The 21,659-nt window shown below is 36.0% G+C and overlaps 2 protein-coding genes across 2 annotated transcripts; both read right to left on the reverse strand.

Moving 5' to 3' along the window:
• Positions 1-7,761: 7,761 nt before the first annotated feature.
• Positions 7,762-10,066, reverse strand: LOC121805174 ((-)-5-epieremophilene synthase STPS3-like). The gene is made up of 7 exons (XM_042204963.1): positions 9,948-10,066; positions 9,561-9,834; positions 9,116-9,488; positions 8,792-9,010; positions 8,545-8,683; positions 8,200-8,445; positions 7,762-8,130 (listed from the first exon to the last, which is right to left on the reverse strand). The coding sequence occupies exons 1-7, from the start codon at positions 10,047-10,049 to the stop codon at positions 7,831-7,833; spliced, it is 1,653 nt and encodes a 550-aa protein (XP_042060897.1). The 5' UTR covers positions 10,050-10,066; the 3' UTR covers positions 7,762-7,830.
• Positions 10,067-18,080: 8,014 nt separating this feature from the next.
• LOC121805175 ((-)-5-epieremophilene synthase STPS3-like) lies at positions 18,081-20,285 on the reverse strand. The gene is made up of 7 exons (XM_042204965.1): positions 20,184-20,285; positions 19,800-20,073; positions 19,338-19,713; positions 19,031-19,249; positions 18,795-18,933; positions 18,450-18,695; positions 18,081-18,380 (listed from the first exon to the last, which is right to left on the reverse strand). The coding sequence occupies exons 1-7, from the start codon at positions 20,283-20,285 to the stop codon at positions 18,081-18,083; spliced, it is 1,656 nt and encodes a 551-aa protein (XP_042060899.1).
• Positions 20,286-21,659: the final 1,374 nt, after the last annotated feature.

Raw genomic sequence — 21,659 nt, forward strand, 5'->3', positions numbered from 1 at the left:
TGAAGGAAAGGAAAAGGAGGCTCTCGATGAAAAGAGTGCTCAAAAGCTTGAGGAAATTGAGGCCTATGCACTTTGGGATGAGCACGTGTTTTAATGCACAATTGATAAAATAAGATAGATAAAATAAGATAGAGATAGAAAAAGTAATTAAAGTATTATTAGTGGAGAATGAGTCACACCTCAATGAAGAGAAAAGAGTTTCCAAAATAGGAAAGTGCATATCCTTGCGGGATGGACAAAAAAGGAAAAAAAATGCATATTCTTGTGGGATGGAGGGAGTATTATTTTTTTGACTAAAGTCCCAAAATGGTCCTTAACATATTGCATTTTTTTTATTTTGGTCTAAAACATTATTTTTTAAATTATTCGGTTCCTCACATTTGAAATCGGATCACATTTGGTCCATTTTGGACGGTTCCGTCAAATTTTTGACGATTTTAATTACCGGGTCACAAATCCGTCACTAACTGGGAGAAACTGATCTGTCACTAATCCGTCACAAAAGATAATGTTTTGGACCAAAATCAAACTAGGAAAGCATGCATTCTTTGAACTTGAAGATGAACTATATTACATCATAAGCTTCACCTTTAAACCCCCCAAAATCTACTTGAATACACCCAAATTGCCCTAAATGCTTCGCCTTTCGCATGAAGAACCATTGTCATAGCCACCGCCGCCGCTTCCCCAAAAATATCCCCAGAATTCACTCAATCAACTTAGTTTTGAATCAAACTACCGAATCATATGCAATCATTTCCTCGGATTCACTCGCGGCAGGAATCTCATCAAAGGCCAATCCCTTTACGCCTGCGTCGTTAAATCAAGACTCCATTTGATACCTCTCGTTTTCCACCATTTGATCAACTTCTACTCCAAGCTCCAGTTCCCGTATTGCTCGGAGCGAATATTTCACGAAACTCAATTCAAATCTTCCACCACTTAGAGTTCAATCATATCATGTTTCGCTCAAAATGAGCTTCACTTTCACGGATTTGAGTATTTCAAGCTGATGCGTCGCAACGATGGGATGATTCCTGATGATTATATTTTGCAGTGTGTGATGAAAGCTTGTGGTATGAGTAACAATCAGTTTATGGGGAAATCCGTTCATTGTCTCACGGTAAAAACTGGGTTTGATGCGGATGTGTTTGTGGGGAGCTCTGTTGTTGATTTGTATGCAAAATGTGGGGGTTTAGGTGATGCGCGAAAGGTGTTCAGCGAAATGCCCGAGAGAAATGTGATATCCTCGATGATATACAACTATGCCCAAACAGGGGAGGACGGAGAGGCCTTGAGACTCTTCAAGGCTGCGTTATGGGAAGGTTTGGATGTTAACGACTTCACATTCTCGAGTGTAATTCGAGTTTGTGGGAATTCGACTTTGTATGAATTAGGGAGACAAATGCATGCTTGAAGATGTTCTTGCGCGTATTAGTGACGTATTAGTGACGTATTAGTGGCGGATCAGTTTCTCTCCGTTAGTGACGGATTAGTGACGGATTTGTGACCCGGTAATTAAAACCGTTAAAAATTTGACGGAACCGTCCAAAATGGACCAAATGTGATCCGATTTCAAATGAGGGACCAAATAATTCAAAAGATAATGTTTTGGACCAAAATAAAAAAAACGCAATATGTTAAGGACCATTTTGAGACTTTAGTCTATTTTTTTTATGGTTAAATGAATATAAATTTAAAGGCCGCGCCACAGAAAACTCGAACCTGGGACCTTTGGCTTGGACTCAAGCATTATTAACCTCTATACCGCTTAGCCAACTTACACACAAAGGGTTCTTCTTGCTTGTGTTACTGAGAATTCGGGAGTAGTGAAAATATATAATGCAGATTTGTAGCACTCACACTTTGGATAACTAGAAATCGACTTCAATGGGATGAACATTTCGATTTTGGATCAAATTTGTGTCTAATCTAAACCGATTTGAAACTCTGAATTTGGAGATAATATGAATCTAAATTGATTCAAAATAGCTACAAATTCTTATACCCAAAAAATATTTACTTTTCATAATTAATAAAGTAAATTATAATTGTTTTGATCTTCATTAGAAATTTATAAATTCTATCGCAAAATTTCAACCCATCAAAATAAACATAAATTAGCTTATACGGAGTATTATTTTTTCCTATCTAATCTTGTTCTCGAAATTAACCGCTCCTAATAGAATATCTAAAATATTTTCAACCAAACTTTACCTCATTTCACATAATTAAATGGAGTACAACTTATTTCCTCACAATACCCAATACACATTTTCGCAGGGTCGATAAAACCTAATAAAGGTATTGTTTTCTCTTTATGAATAAACTCTCCAAAATTTCAAAAATTCCTAACCCGAAAGCAAAGATGAGAGCTATAATTCCTCCAATTTCTACTCCTGGTGTAAGATTTGTAACGTACTCCACTTCATATTTATTTTAAATAATTATTAGTAATTACAGAGAAAATGGATGAATGTTGAATAAATTTTAGCCCCAAGTCCAACAAAGGTTGATCAAAAGCAATGTAAATGAGGTCTCATGTCATCTCATATGAAAGAGAAGGTCAAACGAAAAGCGTGTTGGACAATTTTAGCCCCAACAAAGGCTAATTCAAAGAAAGGGAATTTGACAATTTGTCCAACACAAACATGTATAGATTATTCATTGTTAATTGAGGAATGGCAAGGCTTCAGAATGCGACATGCTATTTGCTAATTGCAAGTAACAATTTTTCATAATTAAATAAAGTACTAGTAGTAGTAGTTCACAATTGTCCACACAATTTAATGCAAATAGAGTTATAAGCAAAACATTTTAAATTGGTGGTTGCTTAATTACGTTGCACCAAGTCGTTGTCACACTCACATATGAAAGCATGAACTAATAGCATTCAGATCTGATTCAAACTTTTGTCGTTTGAAATTTATTCGAATTGGTTCGAAGCTTTAAATTTCTAGAAGGAAAAAAAAAATCCAAACTTAATCGAAAAATATAAGAGCATCCAATTTTTTTAATCAAGTCGAACCCCATCCGAAAAATTGAAAAAAAAATCCCAAATAAAATCCAAAAATATTCTGAAGTCAAATTCCAAAATTTAAATACTATAATTAATTTAATTTTATTTTATTTGACCTATTTTAAATACTACAAATATTGTTTGGAGTACTTGAAATTGAATCATTCTTTGTTTCTTTTGGAAAAATAATGGTGAATAACTGTAATCAGAGCTACTAAGATTTCATAGATAATTAGTGTTATCACCCGTGCGATGTACGGGTCAAATCATTTTCATGTACTGATTTCACATTCTCAATAAATCAATATATATGTGAGAATAAATATAATATTATTACGTGGACTTTAAAAATAAAAAAAATATATAATAACACTATATTAGATAACTACAAATATAAAATTAAAATAATGTAGGCACATGTTGTTTTCAGTTATTTTCAGTTATTTTGTATAGTATTTACTTTAAACCACCGGATCGGACCGGCCGGTTCGACCGGTTCAACTGCGAATCGGCATGCAGTCCGGTCCGGTTCACCCCTAAAAACCACTAGCAAATTGAATCGCTGCGAACCAGTGGAACTGGCAGGTCCAACCTGTCCGACCGTGAACCGGAAACCGGTTTTTGACTTTTCAAAATAATTTTTTAAGATTTGTTATTGCTAGTACTTGAACACATGACATCATCTCTAAATACCTACTTCTTTACCACTCTACCACATGGTCATTTTGAAATATTATGAACATTAATTATCCTTATACATTAAATCTGAAATTCTTTTCCACCGAAACTAATAATTCATTTTAATTTCATATTCTTTTAAGAAATTGTTAATTATAATATATTTCTTATATTTTAATTATACTTTTACAATCACTAATATTTTACAATATAGGAGTTTATAATTATACATAGAGTTTAATACTAGTTTTTAATATTGTGTATTATAATTTATTATTGTATTTAAACTTAACGTTATTAAATATTCTAATATACTAGTACAAGACTTGTTTTCTATACTAATACTATTAAATGTATAACACTATAATATTTATTAATAAAATATTTAATTAAATTTGATTATTTACTACTAAATGAATTATAGTATATTCTCTTTGATAGGAGTACCTCACTGACTGAAGATTAAAAAATTGCTACTATTAAATTGGCAACCTCTCACCACGTTTTTTGTAAAAGTAAAAGTCGTCGCTGAAATGTCATACAAACCGAATATTAAAAGTTAACACTCTTAATAAAGTTTTATGTAATATATATATATATATATATATATATATATATATATATATATATATATAGAGGTGTGATCAAATACAAACTCTTTAAAATACCAACTATACAAATTCTGTCACCGGAGTGTACAAATTCTGTCACCGGAGTGTACAAATTATGTCAACGGACTGTACAAATTCTGTCACCGGGGGTCGATGTCAACAGAATGTACAAATTATGTCACCGGGGGATGTACGGAGTGTACAAATTCTGTCGACGGGGGTGTCCAAATTCTGATTTTTCGATGTCAAAATGTTGACATTAGAAAAATCTCTTATATTAACCGTTGATTAATTGTATTAAGTGGGTATGATTGAAGTTTGTATAGTTTGTATTTTAAAGAGTTTGTATTTTATCACACCCCTATATAGATATATATATATATATAAGAATGTATTCATTTCCTTTTTACATCTTTTGTTCTTTGTTCTTTTTAATCTCAGTCCCACGATTTTGTCATCCGACGGTTATATTGGTGCCACGTGTCATTTAATAATGCAGATTTTCAGTTGAATAATGCACACCGACTAACAATGCAGATGATCTGCATTATTACACTATAATGGTGCATTATTAGTCGGTGTGCACTATTCAACTGAAAATCTGCATTATTACACTATAATTGTGCATTATTAGTTGGTGTGCATTATTCAACTGAAAATCTCCATTATTAAATGACACGTGGCACCAATCTAACCGTCGGATGACAAAATCGTGAGGCTGAGATTAAAAAGAACAAAGAACAAAAGATGAAAAAGGAAATGAATACATCCATATATATATATAAACAGTATTCCGGTTCAACCAATGGTTCGACCAGTGAACCGGTTAAACCAGTGAACCAGTATCGACGCCTATTCACTTGCCGGTCCGGTTTTTAAAACATTGCTTTAAACAGAACAATCACTCTTTCACAACATCCATTGTTCCAACAATTTTGAAAATCCAATATGCATACATGAGTATATGTTTTTAATAAATATTACCACCATCTAAGTTAAATTATTTATATTTAAATTATTTATATTTATAAAAACTAAAAAGTATTCAACACTTTCAATAATAATAAATTAATTAGAATCATGATTTAGGAAGACAGAGTGCATTTCATAATTGAGTTTGATTGCTATAATTAACATGATTTAAATGTACGGTCAAAGAGAAAAATGCATACTTGAAGATATAAATTTTCTAACCATATAAATTTAGAATAATACTCATTTTGTCCATCCCTAAAAAATTGACCTATTACATTTTCTGCACTCATTTTGAAAAAATGATAATAAATAGTTAAAGTTGAGAGAGAGTAAAGTATGAGAGAGAATAATGTAGAAAAGTCTATTGTCTATATTATTTTCTCTTACTTTTCTTTCTCTCCATTTTAACTATTTATTACTATCATTTTTCCAAAACGAGGGATAAAAATTGAATAGGTCAATTTTTCAGGGACGGAGGGATAACAATTTTACATTCTACATCACAACTTGTCACTAAAATTGATGATTAAATAACATATTTATATACCTATAAAAATAATTTTGTAATAATTAAATTCATTGAGTGTGATTAAAAGTTTTTGTAATCTCACGTCTTTTATTAATAAAAATGAGATCTAAATTCCAGAAAAATACATACAGTATTACGAATTATAAGTGATACACAATAGGAGTATATAAAATTGCCATATTTTTTTGAGTCAACGTCCTATTATTTGTACACATTTATGTAGGGCTAACAATTTTCGACACGACACGATAATCTGACACGAATCCGCACAAAATTATTGGGTTGGGGTCAAGTCTTATTGGATCTGTGTCCTTATCGGGTTGACCCATTAAGAACCCGATAATTTCGGGTCGGATGCGGGTCGGATACGGGTAACCCATTAAGAAATAATATTATTATTTTTATTATTATTTAAAAAAATATATATTACTTCAATTTTTTAATTTCTTATAAATTAGGTTTAAATAGTATAAAACAAATTTTAATTGTGTAAATTAGGTTAAAAATTAAGGTTTAATCGTGTAATATTAGGTTATAATCGTGTAATATCAGGTTATAATCGTGTAATATCAGGTTCGGGTTGTTATCGTGTCGTGTCAACCCATATTATATCGTGTCGATAACGGGTTCGTGTCGGGTGCGGGTCGTGTTCGGATTTGAAGGTAGCAGGTCGGGTTCGTGTTCGGATTTACAGTTTCCTTAACAGGTCGGGTTTAGGTTATGCCTTATTGGGTTGGGTCATTATCAGGTTGACCCGATAACGACCCAATCCGCAATATTTGCCAGCCCTACATTTATGGCGCGATCAATTGCTAACTTTCATAAGTTGCTAACTCATCAACGTAGTGTATTAAAAATGTCAACACAATGACATTAAAATGTTAACACATAATTTTGTTGAAATTTCAATATATTGTTTTGACATTGACATTTTAATGTCAATAATTTTATTGAAATTTCAATATATTGTTTTGACATTGACATTTTAATGTCATCGTGTTGACATTTTTAATATACCGCGTATATAAATTAGTAGAGTTAACCACTTAAAAAGTTATCAACATATAATATCTTATTTAGCATCAGACACTATGTAACTATTCATTGATAATGCGAAAATTTACACACGTGCACGCTTATAACGGGGTAAGGGACTTAATTAATTGTTGGATTCATCATACAAATTAATAAAGCAACGGGATTTAATAGAATTTTAAGAAGATACACATTTATGGAATCGGTTATCATGCAATTTTATTATATTTAATAAAAAGGTATATACATTTCTTGTTGGGCTTTGAAATATATTCAAAATCCAATTGTTGCATTGGGGCCCTAATTCCTTTAGCTTTCAAATTAAAGCTCTAATTCTTATTCAAGCCCTACATCAGGTAACATTTGTCTTTTACCCTAAAATGGGAAAGAAAGAGACGCCGTTCTCGTGTAAGTTAGGGTGGTGGTAAAACTTTCCCGGCGGCGAAACAAAGGCTCCGGCGACGGCGAGGCATGACGGAAGAAGCGGTCGAGAGAGAGGCCGAGTGGAGTGGCGAAACGAAGTCGTGTTCGTTGAGGAAGCTGCAGCATTCCCAACGTAGAGTCACTGACGAATAATCATCGAGCTTGGAGGTGGCGTAACCCATCGATTGGTCAGGCAATTGGAGCTAAAAGGGGATAAAATTGAAGTAAAATTGGTTGATAAAGGAGAAATTTGATGCCAACTAAATCTTATTTTTATCAGTTTATGTCAATGATTTTTGCCAGTTGACGTTTCTCTCCTCATCAACCTTCTTTCTTTCTTTCTCCCCGTTTTAGCTCCGCCATGGTAACGTCTGACCCTCATTTTGATTAACTTGTGAACCTTGCGAGTATGATCAGAATCGAGTTGCATATGGAAGGAAGGGGAAATTTGTTGTTACGTTACACAAATAAAATACTAGGAGTAGTACATATGAATAAATAAAAGCATAAAATTTTTATGGCCAAATTAAATTGTTTCGCCAATTGTGATCTCCAAGTTTCTAAACCTTGATGGGATCGACTAGCAATGCAATAATATGAGGCTCCAGAACCTTTTGGGGATGAGTATATCCATCTTCACTGTTCTTGTACACAACATCAATTACTCGTTCCAAATTGAATATTATCATAAGGATATCCTTTGATATATAGCAACACGCCTTTATATATTCCTCGTTGCTATCCTTCCATGCATCCATACACATTTCCCAAAATTTGGCCTTGGCCTCTTCTTTTGTCACACCATTCTCTCTCATGTAGCTGTCAATTCCAGTAGCAACTTGACCTCTCTCCTTCTCTACCTAAACACACCAAAAAAGTAGTGAGACTTACTCCTTTAATGTTATTCATACTAGAATGAGCATGCATACCTCATAACTAGCTGCATCATCAACCAATCGACATATTTCGAGTGCAGCAACAAGCATTTTAGGCTCCTTACTTAGCCATTCGAAGTCTTGTTTTCGAGCAGAGCCCATTCCCAGGTAAGAAGTGGCGGTGAGGTAATGGTAGGTGCTGGTAACGAGACCGTTGCTTAGGTATTCCTCAAATGGTGGCAAGTATCCCTTTATGAACCACTTTGCCTCAACAAGATAGCCCCTCACCAATTCCTTTAGCTGTGGATATTAAATCAAATTTGATAAGAATACACACTTTTAAAATAGCAATAAATGACTTAATGTGTTCTTTGAAGAGTTAAGGCCCATGAATCTTACTGCTTCAATGGCATAGTATACTGTGTAGGATCGTCCTTCCCCATCCAATTCTTCTTCGAATTGCTCATAGAGTTCTAAAACAGCTTTGTAGAGAGGTCTCATATACTCGGGTAGTTGAGCAATTTCTCCATCATCCCACCTAAGTTGTAGACAAAGTTATAAACCCTTATTGCGATTAAAAAAACCCTCAGGAAAGATGCACACAACTTTTTTGGCCTAACAATAGAGTTTAGGGTTTAAGGTTTACCTCTGTATTGCCTCAGTAAAAATCTCGAGTTCCTCGATTGTACCATAAGCATCATAGGTGTCATCTATTAGAGATATCATAGCAATGGTTTTGGCCAGCATGACACGAGCACGAGAATATTGTGGCTCATGGCACACTCCCAACGCCCAGAAGTAACACTCCACCACCCTATCTCTTGCGTAACTAAGTTTCGAGATAAGCCCTAATTCTTTCCACCACCTATATATATAATATATGTATGTATATAAAGCAGTCAAGATTATTTTCTATATATACAGTACAGTAAGCAATCAAGATAATTTTTCTAGGTTGGAAATATGTTACCTTGAGATATGGCTGAGCTCTTCTTTATGAATAATTTGCAGCAAGTTATAGTCTATCTTGGCCAGTTTCATCAAGGTTTCATTTTTTTGCTCTTCTTCTTCGTATACGGAGATGAACCTGCTTGCTTCAACTCTCGGAATGTTGAAATGCAGGGGCTGCACAAGGGCATGCACAACTTGTTCCTTGAGGGGTGATTTGAGGTTTGGCGCCATGGATTTGAGAGTGGCCGTAGTAAAAGCAAGTGCGTCGTCTAGTATGGTTTCTCCACGTGTTCTAAGATACGAAGCTTCGTACAAACTCAGCAGACCCTTTGCATCGCTCTTGAGGCTCTCCTCGAATTTTCCATCCACATCCAGCCATTTACCAAATATTTCTTGAAAAATATTTAAAATTTAATCAGTTTTGGCAAATTAAAAACAAGAAATGATTCAATGAATATATGTACCAGAAGGTATAGGATGGCCATGCTGCCTGAACAATCTAAAATGGAGAGAAACAGTGTACAAGTCATAGACTTCATCATCTTGATAATTGGTATTGAGATGGAAATAATGTTGCAATATCTCTTCAATTTCGTTCTCAAAATGATAGGCGATGCCAAGGCGCTCAATGGTGTCGATCAGATTCATGGTGTCTATCATTTTGGTTTCTGGAGTTGTTAGCAGACTTTTCACATCATTTTTCAGTACTTCAACTGTCTTGGAATACTTTTCTGTCACCTACAATGCCAAATAATTACCATAATACACAAGCACAAAAGGTTCAAAATTAAATTTCCTTCTTCAAACTTAATTCGTAGGTAATTTGAAAAAAATAGGGTTGACATGCATACATTGGAGTCAGAAATGTAATTGATGAAGCGATCACCCCACAAGCTGGGGGAGAAGTTGGCCTCAGGACGATGATAGAAACTGTTCGAATTTACAGTCGACATTTATGTATATATGTCTAAAAATCCCAAACTTGGGTTGAGTAGTTGTTGACAATAAAACACTCATATATATAGGCAGATGGTCGAACAATATTTTTTGTCTCTGTATTAATTAGCTAAGAAGCACTGCTTTAATATAATATAAATATATTACCATAATTATTAAAACCATCCCCAAGCTACGTACCTAGTACTCCCTCCGTCCCAACTAAGTTGAGTCATTTTCTTTTTTAACAAAAAATAAAACATCGAATCACTCTTACTTTATTACATTATCTACATTACTCTCTATTTATCTTTCCTACTTTATTCATCTCTCCTACTTTTCAATCCAATTTTTTAACCGTGTCCAAAAGTTATGTGTCAATTTAGTTGAGACGGAGAGAGCACTATGAAAGTTCATAGGACAGATTCTAGTTGAAAATTTTCCCAACCCCAACGACGTACGTTACCTACACATGTAGTAGTACTATATGTAAGTTTATAAGTTTAACATATAGAAACATTTTTTTGCAAAGATATGAAATGTAGTATCACTTCCTAGTTCTTACATGTTAAAGTTTTTATAACTACCTCCATCTTAAGTTAATTGAAACCTTTTATTGGAACGAGAATTACAAAAATAATTTTAGTGAGTTAAAAAAATAAATAAAATAAAGCAAATAAATTAAATAAGTTAAGATAGAATTATAATATGAGAAATTAAAAGGTACTTGTAAAGATATGAAATGTAGTACTATTATCACTTATCTTGAGATGTCTCAATATAAAAATGCATAAAAATATAAGAGTAAAGATAAATTAACAAAAATTGTATATACAAAATGCCCTTAAATTTTAAACCGATTTTTATTTAAACTGGTTTTCTTATGAGCTATTATTTATTTACTTTGTTACCCTTTTGCTATATTTTGTAAACTTAAATCAATATCAAATTACATGGATTATGTATGGAAATATGAAAATAATAAATGTGGATGATCACTGCAAAATAAATCGGTGCATTTAATTAGGAATGTATAGGTAACATTCAGAAATGGATGATACCACTTATTTGTTTAAACCATTTAGAATTATTTAACAATAAAATAATTGAATGTGAAATAATATTATTATTTCGTTGGATGATAACAGTAAGAAATTAAGTACTAGTTGTTTTTATAACTTAATATATATATATATATATATATATATGATTGGTCTTTTTTAAAAATTAGAAATTAAAAAATTTTATAATGAAATTATAGAATGTAAATAACTATGATTATTTCGTTTGATGATCATAATACTAAGAAATTAAGTATATATTCATCAGTCATTTTTATAACTTGAAATAAAAATTATTTAATAATTGGTGATTATGATTATTTCGTTTGATAGAAGAAATTAACTATGTATATGCGTATAGTCATTTTTATAATTTAAAAGTTCAAAAATTATTTAATAATAAAGCAATTGGATATGAAAACCTATAACTAAATTATTGGATGATAATGCTAAGAAATAAAATATATATGCAAGTAGTGGTTTTTATAACTTAGAATTTTAAGAATGTTTTAATAATAAAATAATTGAATACGGAATACTATTATATTTCGTTGGATGATAATACTAAGTAAATTAGTATATAATCATGTAGTCATTTTTATTAATTCAAAAATTTAAAAATTACTTAATAATAAAATAATTGGATGTGGATGATTATGGTAATTTCGTTTGATGGTATAAGAATTTAACTATATATACGCATTTGATCATTTTTTTAAATTTAGAACTTTAAAAATTATTTAATAATAAAATGATTGGACCTATGAATAAATTGTTGGATATTAACACTAAGAAATTAAGTATAAATGCATGTAGTAGTTTAATAAGTTAGAATTTTTAAGAATTATTTAATAATAAAATAATTGAATGCATATGATGTTTATTTCATTTGATGATGTCCACTTTTGTATATAGTACTATTTTTGTTAATTTATTACTACCCAAAATATAGTATCATTTGACATTCAATTTATCCATCCATAGAACGTGTTGTATATTATATATAGAGCGGCTGTAGCATTGATGAGAGTGTAGAGTTGTTCAACCCTGTTTAAATCCAATTAATATTCATAACAATTTTAGGGATTGCTACTTTAGCACTGCATTTAATTCAATTGAATACATACATATGGGAACAGAATGGCTGGAGTCAATACACATAATTTCTAGTCATGCGGCCCGATAAAGTGAAAACTACTCCGGCATACCCAGTGAACCACATATGTGAATAATGTGATATATGGATCCCCCTCCGCCTCCGAATATTAATCTTCCTTTTATCATTTTGGCCCGTCACGCGAAATGAATAGAAGTAATTGACATTTTTTACTTTGACAAGAAGTAAAATTATAATTTTATAAATTGTGTTTAATTTTTTCTGAAGCGACGTCACTTGACATCGTCTTCTTCTACCTAAAACAATTTTGTTTATGTTTTGAATACTAGAAAGCCTTTTTTTTATTTCCTTTTCTTTTTCAAAATTTTCTTTCATTTTTTTTACGTTTTTTTTTTCAGTAATAAAATATAAAATTAATAGTACTAGTAATTATGATTAATTAGCAATTAATTTTCATGCAGAGTATTTCTCTTATCCTTACATTTGTTATCTTGTTATACTAAAAAGCATTACAACATGTCAACATCTACTTTTATGGAGTAATTATATTACTCCCTGTCAACTGAATTTTACTTTCTTAGTTAATTATTTTCATATATATATTTTTCGTACGCGCGACTATTTAATTAGTACCAATATCTTTCATTTTTATTTCATTGAAGTCATTCTAATATTAGAGGAATTATTGAAATAAAAAAAATTGTAGTAAGTTATTTTCATTTATGCCTTGTTAAGGTTTCCAAAATACTTGAAATATCTTACTTACCGAAAATGCACATTGACATTCTAATTTGGCGTAATGAAAGAATAGGCTAGCTATTGCAAAAGACAGAATGACAAGGTATCAAATTTTAAGTACAAGATCCAAACTTTTTACAACAGAGATAGTTTGGTCATCCAAGTTGTACATAAACAAGAAGTTTGTAGCATACTGATACGAGAATATCTCTACGAATATCCCCAAATCTCTCTTATTTAGTTTAAGATTTAGCATATATTTCCCATATATTATTAGGATCTTTATTTTCTTGTTCTCTAAGTCAAGGTAGTCTTATAAATAGGAGGCATTGTATTCTTCCCATTAATTCAAGAAATATCAATTATCCTTCTATTTTATTTTCTCTTACTCTCTTTCCTTTCAAACGTGCAAAACGCACAAAATCATAATTTTGACGCCGGATTGATCGACGGGCAAAAGCTCCCGCGACGTTCGACGCAAAATCTACGAGTTAAGGAACTTCATCCTTAACAATTGGTGCTTTCATCGTGATCTCTTCCTCCGAATCGTTGTCTACATGTCGTACAGCTACACCGGATATCAACTCCGGCAGGCGGATTACCACCCATGGCAGCCCGTCGTATCTCAACCTCTGCTCCATCCGTGCAGAGCGTTAGATCAACAACCATCATATCCATATCCACAGGATGGGAGACTCCACCCACAACACCATCCCTACCAAGCCCGTCAACCCACTTCCTGGGACCCGCCATGGCTGCGCCAGGAAACTGCGTATCGGCAACCATCGTCCTACGAGCCAAATTCGTACTCACCACCACCGCCCTCTTGTTGGGACCCGCCAAGGTTGTGCACGCAGCAGGGATACTCACAGCCTTATCAATCGCCTCAGCAGCCACGCCACACCGCGCTCAGACAGCCCACTTGCTGGGACCCGTCATGGGTGCGCACACAGCAGAGTTCTTCGACCTATGATCAACCGCCGTTGTTATATCCGCAACCTCCCGATCAACCGGATTGGCAATGTCTCCCAATGACTAATGATGTCGGGCATATGGAGCCTCTCGACATGCCACGTGATCCAGTGATTGTGGAGTCTGAACCGAGCCTAACAGTGGCTGACTTGGCTTCACAGCTCGAGCGTTTGACTGCTATTGTCAGGGAATTGGGGTCTCAGATGGATTCACGTGAACGTTGCCTGGGTGATCCACACGCCGCGATACGACCTCCACCAGACCCTACAACCAGCGTCATGGACACGGAGCCGGTATCGTGTCCCCTACCACAGATGACGACCGCCGCCCCAGCCGATCTCTATCACGATCCATCTAGAAGCTCACTGCCTGTTGTCGTTGCTAGCCCGCCTCCACCAGCCTCGATATCTCTATCGTGCGACTTCAATTTCGGGTATGACTCAATGGAATTAATTGTCGTTGATAATGATGAAGCAGTAGAATCTTGTCCAAATACTACAATTGATCGACTACCTAAATGTGATCAAGTTGGAGTGGAAGGGGTTTTGTTAGACCATGAGGAAACGAATGGATTTCTAAAAGCTTCATCACGGGGTATGACTATACAGGAGTTTTGTTTCCAAGCTCAACGTGAAGCGCTGGAGTGCATTCCGGTGGGATTGGATTTCTGTGAGACGTTATGTAGTTATGGCGTTAAGGCAATGGTGATGTATTGTCCACGACGACCGAGAATGCGTGTGATCGTAGGTATTCACGAAGTTGATGAAGGTGCTATCAATGCTTTAGCGGAGCATCATCATATTTGGATTGATATTGGGTTTATTGAATGCCGAAAGGTGGGCGAGACTTCCCTAGGAATTATTGCTTCGCTTTCTCCTAATCGAGTAAGTGCAAAGCAACGGTCGTGTACGTTTGATCCAGGAGGGAGTATTTCGCGACACTTTGCTCGTGATTGTAAAAAGATTGAAGCATTTGATGGCTTGGAAACAACAACAATTCAGATGTGTTATCATCCACAGAAGTATGTTCTTAAGCTCGGGACTTCTGTGGGTGTCCTTGCACTTCGTCAACTTTGTGCAATTCTTGAGGATTTGCATACATTTGATCCGGGTGGGGATACCTCGCCAAAGCTTCTAGTCGCGACACTCTTCGTTTTGTCGTGGTTTCCACCTTGAGGACAAGGTGGATTTTAACAGAGGGAGAGTTGATACGAGAATATCTCTACGAATATCCCCAAATCTCTCTTATTTAGTTTAAGATTTAGCATATATTTCCCATATATTATTAGGATCTTTATTTTCTTGTTCTCTAAGTCAAGGTAGTCTTATAAATAGGAGGCATTGTATTCTTCCCATTAATTCAAGAAATATCAATTATCCTTCTATTTTATTTTCTCTTACTCTCTTTCTATTCAAACGTGCAAAACGCACAAAATCATAATTTTGACGCCGGATTGATCGACGGGCAAAAGCTCCCGCGACGTTCGACGCAAAATCTACGAGTTAAGGAACTTCATCCTTAACACATACTTACCTGTACTAAACCAATTTACAAATTCAATAATATTAGTATAAACGACAATTTCAAAGTTCATGATGCATAGGTTGTTCTAATGGAACATTCAAGTCAGGAACCACATTTTGATGACCTAGAACAACATTCATTCAACCCCGGACACGTATAATAGACGGCGGCATGATCTAATACTCACTCAATCAACAGATTATTTGTAACAGACTACTTTGATATACTACTCAAACCAGAGTGAGTCTTGTATTGCACTTATATCTTATTCATATATAGTCTTGTAGGAGTATATATTATATTAGGCTACATTTGCGTTTAGAGTATCTATAAACCTTTGTAATCATCATTATTTCATCATTCACAATCAAGCCAGATATATCCATATCATAGATTTTCTCTTAATATCAAAGTGCAACTGATACGTGAATATCTCAAGAATATCCTCAAATCTCTCTTATTTAGTTTAGTATTGAATTAACATATCTTTCCATATATTCGTAGTATCTTTATTTCTTATTCCCTAAGTCATTATAGTCTTATAAATAGGAGATATTGTATTCTTCTATTCCAATCAAGAAATATGAAATTATCTTTTTAGCTTTTATCGTTTTTTTATCTTTTTGCAATCTTAAATCTTGGTTTGATTGACCGGCAAAGCTCCGGCGACTGCCTTTTATCGTGATAAGGGAACTTCACCCTTATCAACTGGTGCTTTCATTGACGATCTCAGATTATCCTTGTCGAATCGAATGGGGAGCCGTACGGAATCGGGAGTTGTGACTTCCGCCGGAGTCATACGCGGCCTTGAGCAATTCACGGCGTCGAGTGGATCGCTGGACTCCACGGCGATGGCGTTCGAACATCTGCTGGCGTCGCTTGCACGTGTGGAGGCGCGCTTCGACGCGATGGAGCGGCGGCAGAACGTCGCGCATCCTCCGCCATGGCCAGACCCAGAGCGGCGGCATAACGTCGCGCTTCCTCCGCCATGGCCAGACCCAGACCCAGACCCTCCTTTTGATGATTGGCAGCGGTGGCGTGGCGATTCAGCAAGAAATAGACCGACCATGTCAGCGGCGACAGCGGTTGCGTCTCACCCACATCTAGGGTTTGACGGCGCACAGGTTCGGAGCAATTACAATGCGCCGCACTCGGAGGAGATGCCGTGGGATGCTTACGGGCCTAGCAACGATGGCTTTCAGTCGAACCAGACGCAAAAAGGGTTCACCGGGCCGTCTCGGAGCAGATTCCTTCCGCTAAACTCAGAGACGAAGCAGTGTGACCGTTTCGGGGCAGTCAACGATGGTTTTCGAGGGAGAAGCCCCACTGCATGGGACAATCCCGCACATAGATGGGACAATCGGGGCGGGAGACACGTGCCGGCGTCGGAGAATGATTGGGGCCGGCGAGAAGTGGAACCCTATTCTGATATACAGCGTTTTGGTCAGCGACGTCAGGATCAGCCACCGCCACCGACAAGGCCTGATCCGAGGCCCGATCCGAAGCCGCCCTATTCTGATTGGGCGAGGGATAGGACCGCGAGGGATAATCCCGACCATAGCCATGAAATTCACGCTGGGCGACAATCGACGGCGTGGGACAACCCTTGGGCACGCTACGACGGTGGGGGTTACTCCGAACCACCCCGTTACGACCATTATCGATCAGACAGACTACGTTACGCGACGATGACGCCCCCGTGCTTTGACGGGTCTGATGCAGTCAATTGGAGATCGCGCGTGCCGGTGGTGGTTGGTGATGAATTGTCTGATAACGAAGATGATCTTCTGGTAGCAGATAACGACGATGCTGAGCACATGGAAGAAGATATAGATGGTGATTTAGCGGATATAGAAGCACTTAACTATGAGGATCTTGACAGTGTGTCGAAACTACAAAAAACTCAGCGATTTACTGACATCATGCAGAAAGTTGAAGATGCATTGGAAAATGGGTCTGAGAACTCCACTCTTGGAATTGTTTTGGAAGATGATCCAGAGTATCAGTTGATAGTTGATTGTAATGCCTTGTTTGTCGATATTGAAAATGGGATTGTGTTAATTGACAATTTCATCAAGGTGGAGTTGGATTCGCCTCATCCAACAGAAGTAGAAGCTCGCGAGTCCGCAGTATTCATAGTTGCACGTATGAAGCAACTGTCGAATGATGCTGCAATTGTTCCAACGCAGCGACCGGGATCGTTTGATCCAGGAGGGGAGGCCCCGCCAAAACTTCTGTTCGCAATGTTCATCCGTGTGTCGTGGTTCCCACCTTGAGGACAAGGTGAATTTCAACCGTGGGGGAGTTGATACGTGAATATCTCAAGAATATCCTTAAAACTCTCTTATTTAGTTTAGTATTGAATTAACATATCTTTCCATATATTCGTAGTATCTTTATTTCTTATTCCCTAAGTCATTATAGTCTTATAAATAGGAGATATTGTATTCTTCTATTCCAATCAAGAAATATGAAATTATCTTTTTAGCTTTTATCGTTTTTTTATCTTTTTGCAATCTTAAATCTTGGTTTGATCGACCGGCAAAGCTCCGGCGACTGCCTTTTATCGTGATAAGGGAACTTCACCCTTATCAGCAACACACTATATTTCACTTTCCATACCCAATCAAAGTCAGCTAAACCTTGATGGGATCGACTAGCAATGCAATAATATGAGGCTCCAGAACCTTTTGGGGATGAGTATATCCATCTTCACTGTTCTTGTACACAACATCAATTACTCGTTCCAAATTGAATATTATCATAAGGATATCCTTTGGTATATAGCAACACGCCTTTATATATTCCTCGTTGCTATCCTTCCATGCATCCATAGACATTTCCCAAAATTTGGCCTTGGCCTCTTCTTTTGTCACACCATTCTCTCTCATGTAGCTGTCAATTCCAGTAGCAACTTGACCTCTCTCCTTCTCTACCTAAACACACCAAAAAAGTAGTGAGACTTACTCCTTTAATGTTATTCATACTAGAATGAGCATGCATACCTCATAACTAGCTGCATCATCAACCAATCGACATATTTCGAGTGCAGCCACAAGCATTTTAGGCTCCTTACTTAGCCATTCGAAGTCTTGTTTTCGAGCAGAGCCCATTCCCAGGTAAGAAGTGGCGGTGAGGTAATGGTAGGTGCTGGTAACGAGACCGTTGCTTAGGTATTCCTCAAATGGTGGCAAGTATCCCTTTATGAACCACTTTGCCTCAACAAGATAGCCCCTCACCAATTCCTTTAGCTGTGGATATTAAATCAAATTTGATAAGAATACACACTTTTAAAATAGCAATAAATTACTTAATGTGTTCTTTGAAGAGTTAAGGCCCATGAATCTTACTGCTTCAATGGCATAGTATACTGCGTAGGATCGTCCTTCCCCACCCAATTCTTCTTCGAATTGCTCATAGAGTTCTAAAACAGCTTTGTAGAGAGGTCTCATATACTCGGGTAGTCGAGCAGTTTCAACATCATCCCACCTAATTAATTTGTAGACAAAGTTATAATAAAACCTTGATCAATGAGTATCAGTGAAACCTATTTCTATTTGAATACACACAAATGTTTTGGCCTAACATTTGTATTGCCTCGGTGAAAATCTCAAGTTCCTCGATTGTACCATAAGCATCAAAGGTGTCATCAATTAGAGATGTGATAGAAATGGTCTTGGCCAGCTTGATACGCCCACGAGAATATTGTGGTTCATGGAACACTCCCATAGCCCAAAAGTAACACTCCACCACTCTATCTCTTGCGTAATTAAGTTTTGAGATAAGCCCTAATTCTTTCCACCACCTACATAACATATTGTTATGTATGTATAGCAATCAATACACATGTTCATACTCATTAAGGTCATTTTTCTAGGTTGGAAATATGTTACCTTGAGGTTTCACTGAGCTCTTCTCTGTGAATATCTTGCAGCAAGTTAAAGTCTATCTTGGCCAGTTTCATCAAGGTTTCATTTTTTTGTTCTTCTTCTTCTTCGTACACGGAGATGAACCTGCGTGCTTCAACTCTCAGAATGTTGAAATGCAGGGGCTGCACGAGGGCATGCACAACTTGTTCCTTGAGGGGTGATCCAAGGTTTGGGGCCATGGATTTGAGAGTGGCCGTAGTTAAAGCAAGTGCGTCGTCTAGTATGGTTTCTCCATGCGTTCTAAGATACGATGCTTCATACAAACTCAGAAGACCCTTTGCATCACTCTTGAGGCCCTCCTTGAACTTTCCATCCACATCCACCCATTTACCAAATATTTCTTGAAAAAATTGCATATTGAGTCAATTATTAATTTCCAAACTAAAAACAAAAAATTAATGAAGATGTACTAGTGTATATATATACCAGAAGATATAGGATGGCCGTGCTGCCTGAACAATCGAAAATGGAGAGAAACAGTGTACAAGTCATAGGCTTCATCATCGTGATAATTGGTATTTAGATGGAAATAACGTTGCAATATCTCTTCGATTTCATTTTGAAAATGATAGGAGACGCCAAGACGCTCAATGGTGTCGATCAGATTCATGGTGTCTATCATTTTGGTATCTGGAGCTGTTAGCAGACTTCGAACATCATTTTTCAATTCTTCAACTGTCTTGGAATAGCTGTCTATCATCTACAGATGCCTCATCAAAATTAAATATTTCGTCCACCAATCAATTAATCTCCTTCTTCAAACTTGATTCATAGGCAAATTGAAAAAAAAAATAGTGTTAACATGCATACCTTGGAGTTTGAAATGTAATTGATGAAGCGATCACCCCACAAGCTGGGGGAGAAGTTAGCCTCTGGACGATGATAGAAACTGTTCGAATTTACAGCCGCCATTTATGTAAGTAAGTATGTATGTATGTCTGCAAATCTCAAACTTGGTTTGAGTACTTGTTACTGTTAGTGATAAACAGAGAATGTGAACAAACTGATAAACTGAAAGGCGTGAAGAACACTTTCAGATCAAATATATTTGACGGTTCTATCAAAAATTTGATCGGATACAATTCAGGTGTAAAACAATTTCGTATGTCTTTTTCTTGTCCTACTTTTCGAACCAGAAATCGATCAATATGTAGAGGTTTAGAATGAAACGTTGCATCCCTTCATTTCACAACAAAAAATAACTGATTGTTGGCGGGTTATAAAATTGCAATTTGGTCCCAGCCAGGGGCTCTGCCTCTTGGACCCCGCCAGGGGCTGCCGCCCCTTGGACCCCGCTACTCGGGGGCGCTGCCCCCGAACCCCCGTCTAATCATAACGAATTCAAATAAGTGTGCACTCCGCACTTCTAACTTATTTGATGTCTCGTTATAATTATATTGATCAATCAAGTTAATCCAATTACACTAAAATATCCAACAGTTACTTTGTCAAGCAAGAAAATACACACACACATATATATATATATATATATATATATATATATATATATATATATATAGGGGAGCGTTATTCTCCTTTTCACATCTTAGATCCTTTTTCCTTCTTAATATTACGCGTTAGATCTAAGGCATCAACGGATCAGATTGATTCTATAAAACTGGTTCCGTGTTGCATTATAGAAGGTGGTTGTATGCATTACAGGGTTATTATTGACATTTGACGGAAAAGTAACTGCCACGTTTTGGTATCTGCGAATAATGCACCACATGGTCACGAGTAATGCATATAATTGACTATATAATGCACAATATGTGAACTGCAATGCATACGAACAAGATGTGCTGTGTTATGATGTTTGACACACGTTTCTTGTTTCCCCTAAGGGTTTAATAAGCTTAGGGGCTAGGGTATAGTACGTAGACACGTATGTAATCTTCACATGGTAACGAGTAATGGATATAATTGACTATATAATGCACAAATTGTGAACTGCAATGCATACGAACAAGATGTGCTGTGTTATGATGTTTGACACACGTTTCTTGTTTCCCCTAAGGGTTTAATAAGCTTAGGGGCTAGGGTATAGTACGTACGCATTAATAACAAATTATAAAACGATACGAATAATTCACCAAATTATCACGAGTAATGGATGTTATTAACTATATAATGCACAATATGTGAACTGCAATGCATACGAATAAGATGTACCATGTTATGATGTTTGACACACGTTTCTTGTTTCCTCTAAGGGTTTAATAAGCTTAGGGGCTAGGGTATAATACGTAGACATTACTAAATGCACGTATGTAATCTTCAATCCGT

The sequence above is a fragment of the Salvia splendens genome, chromosome 5 (genome assembly GCF_004379255.2).
Source record: "Salvia splendens isolate huo1 chromosome 5, SspV2, whole genome shotgun sequence".
NCBI lineage: Eukaryota > Viridiplantae > Streptophyta > Magnoliopsida > Lamiales > Lamiaceae > Salvia > Salvia splendens.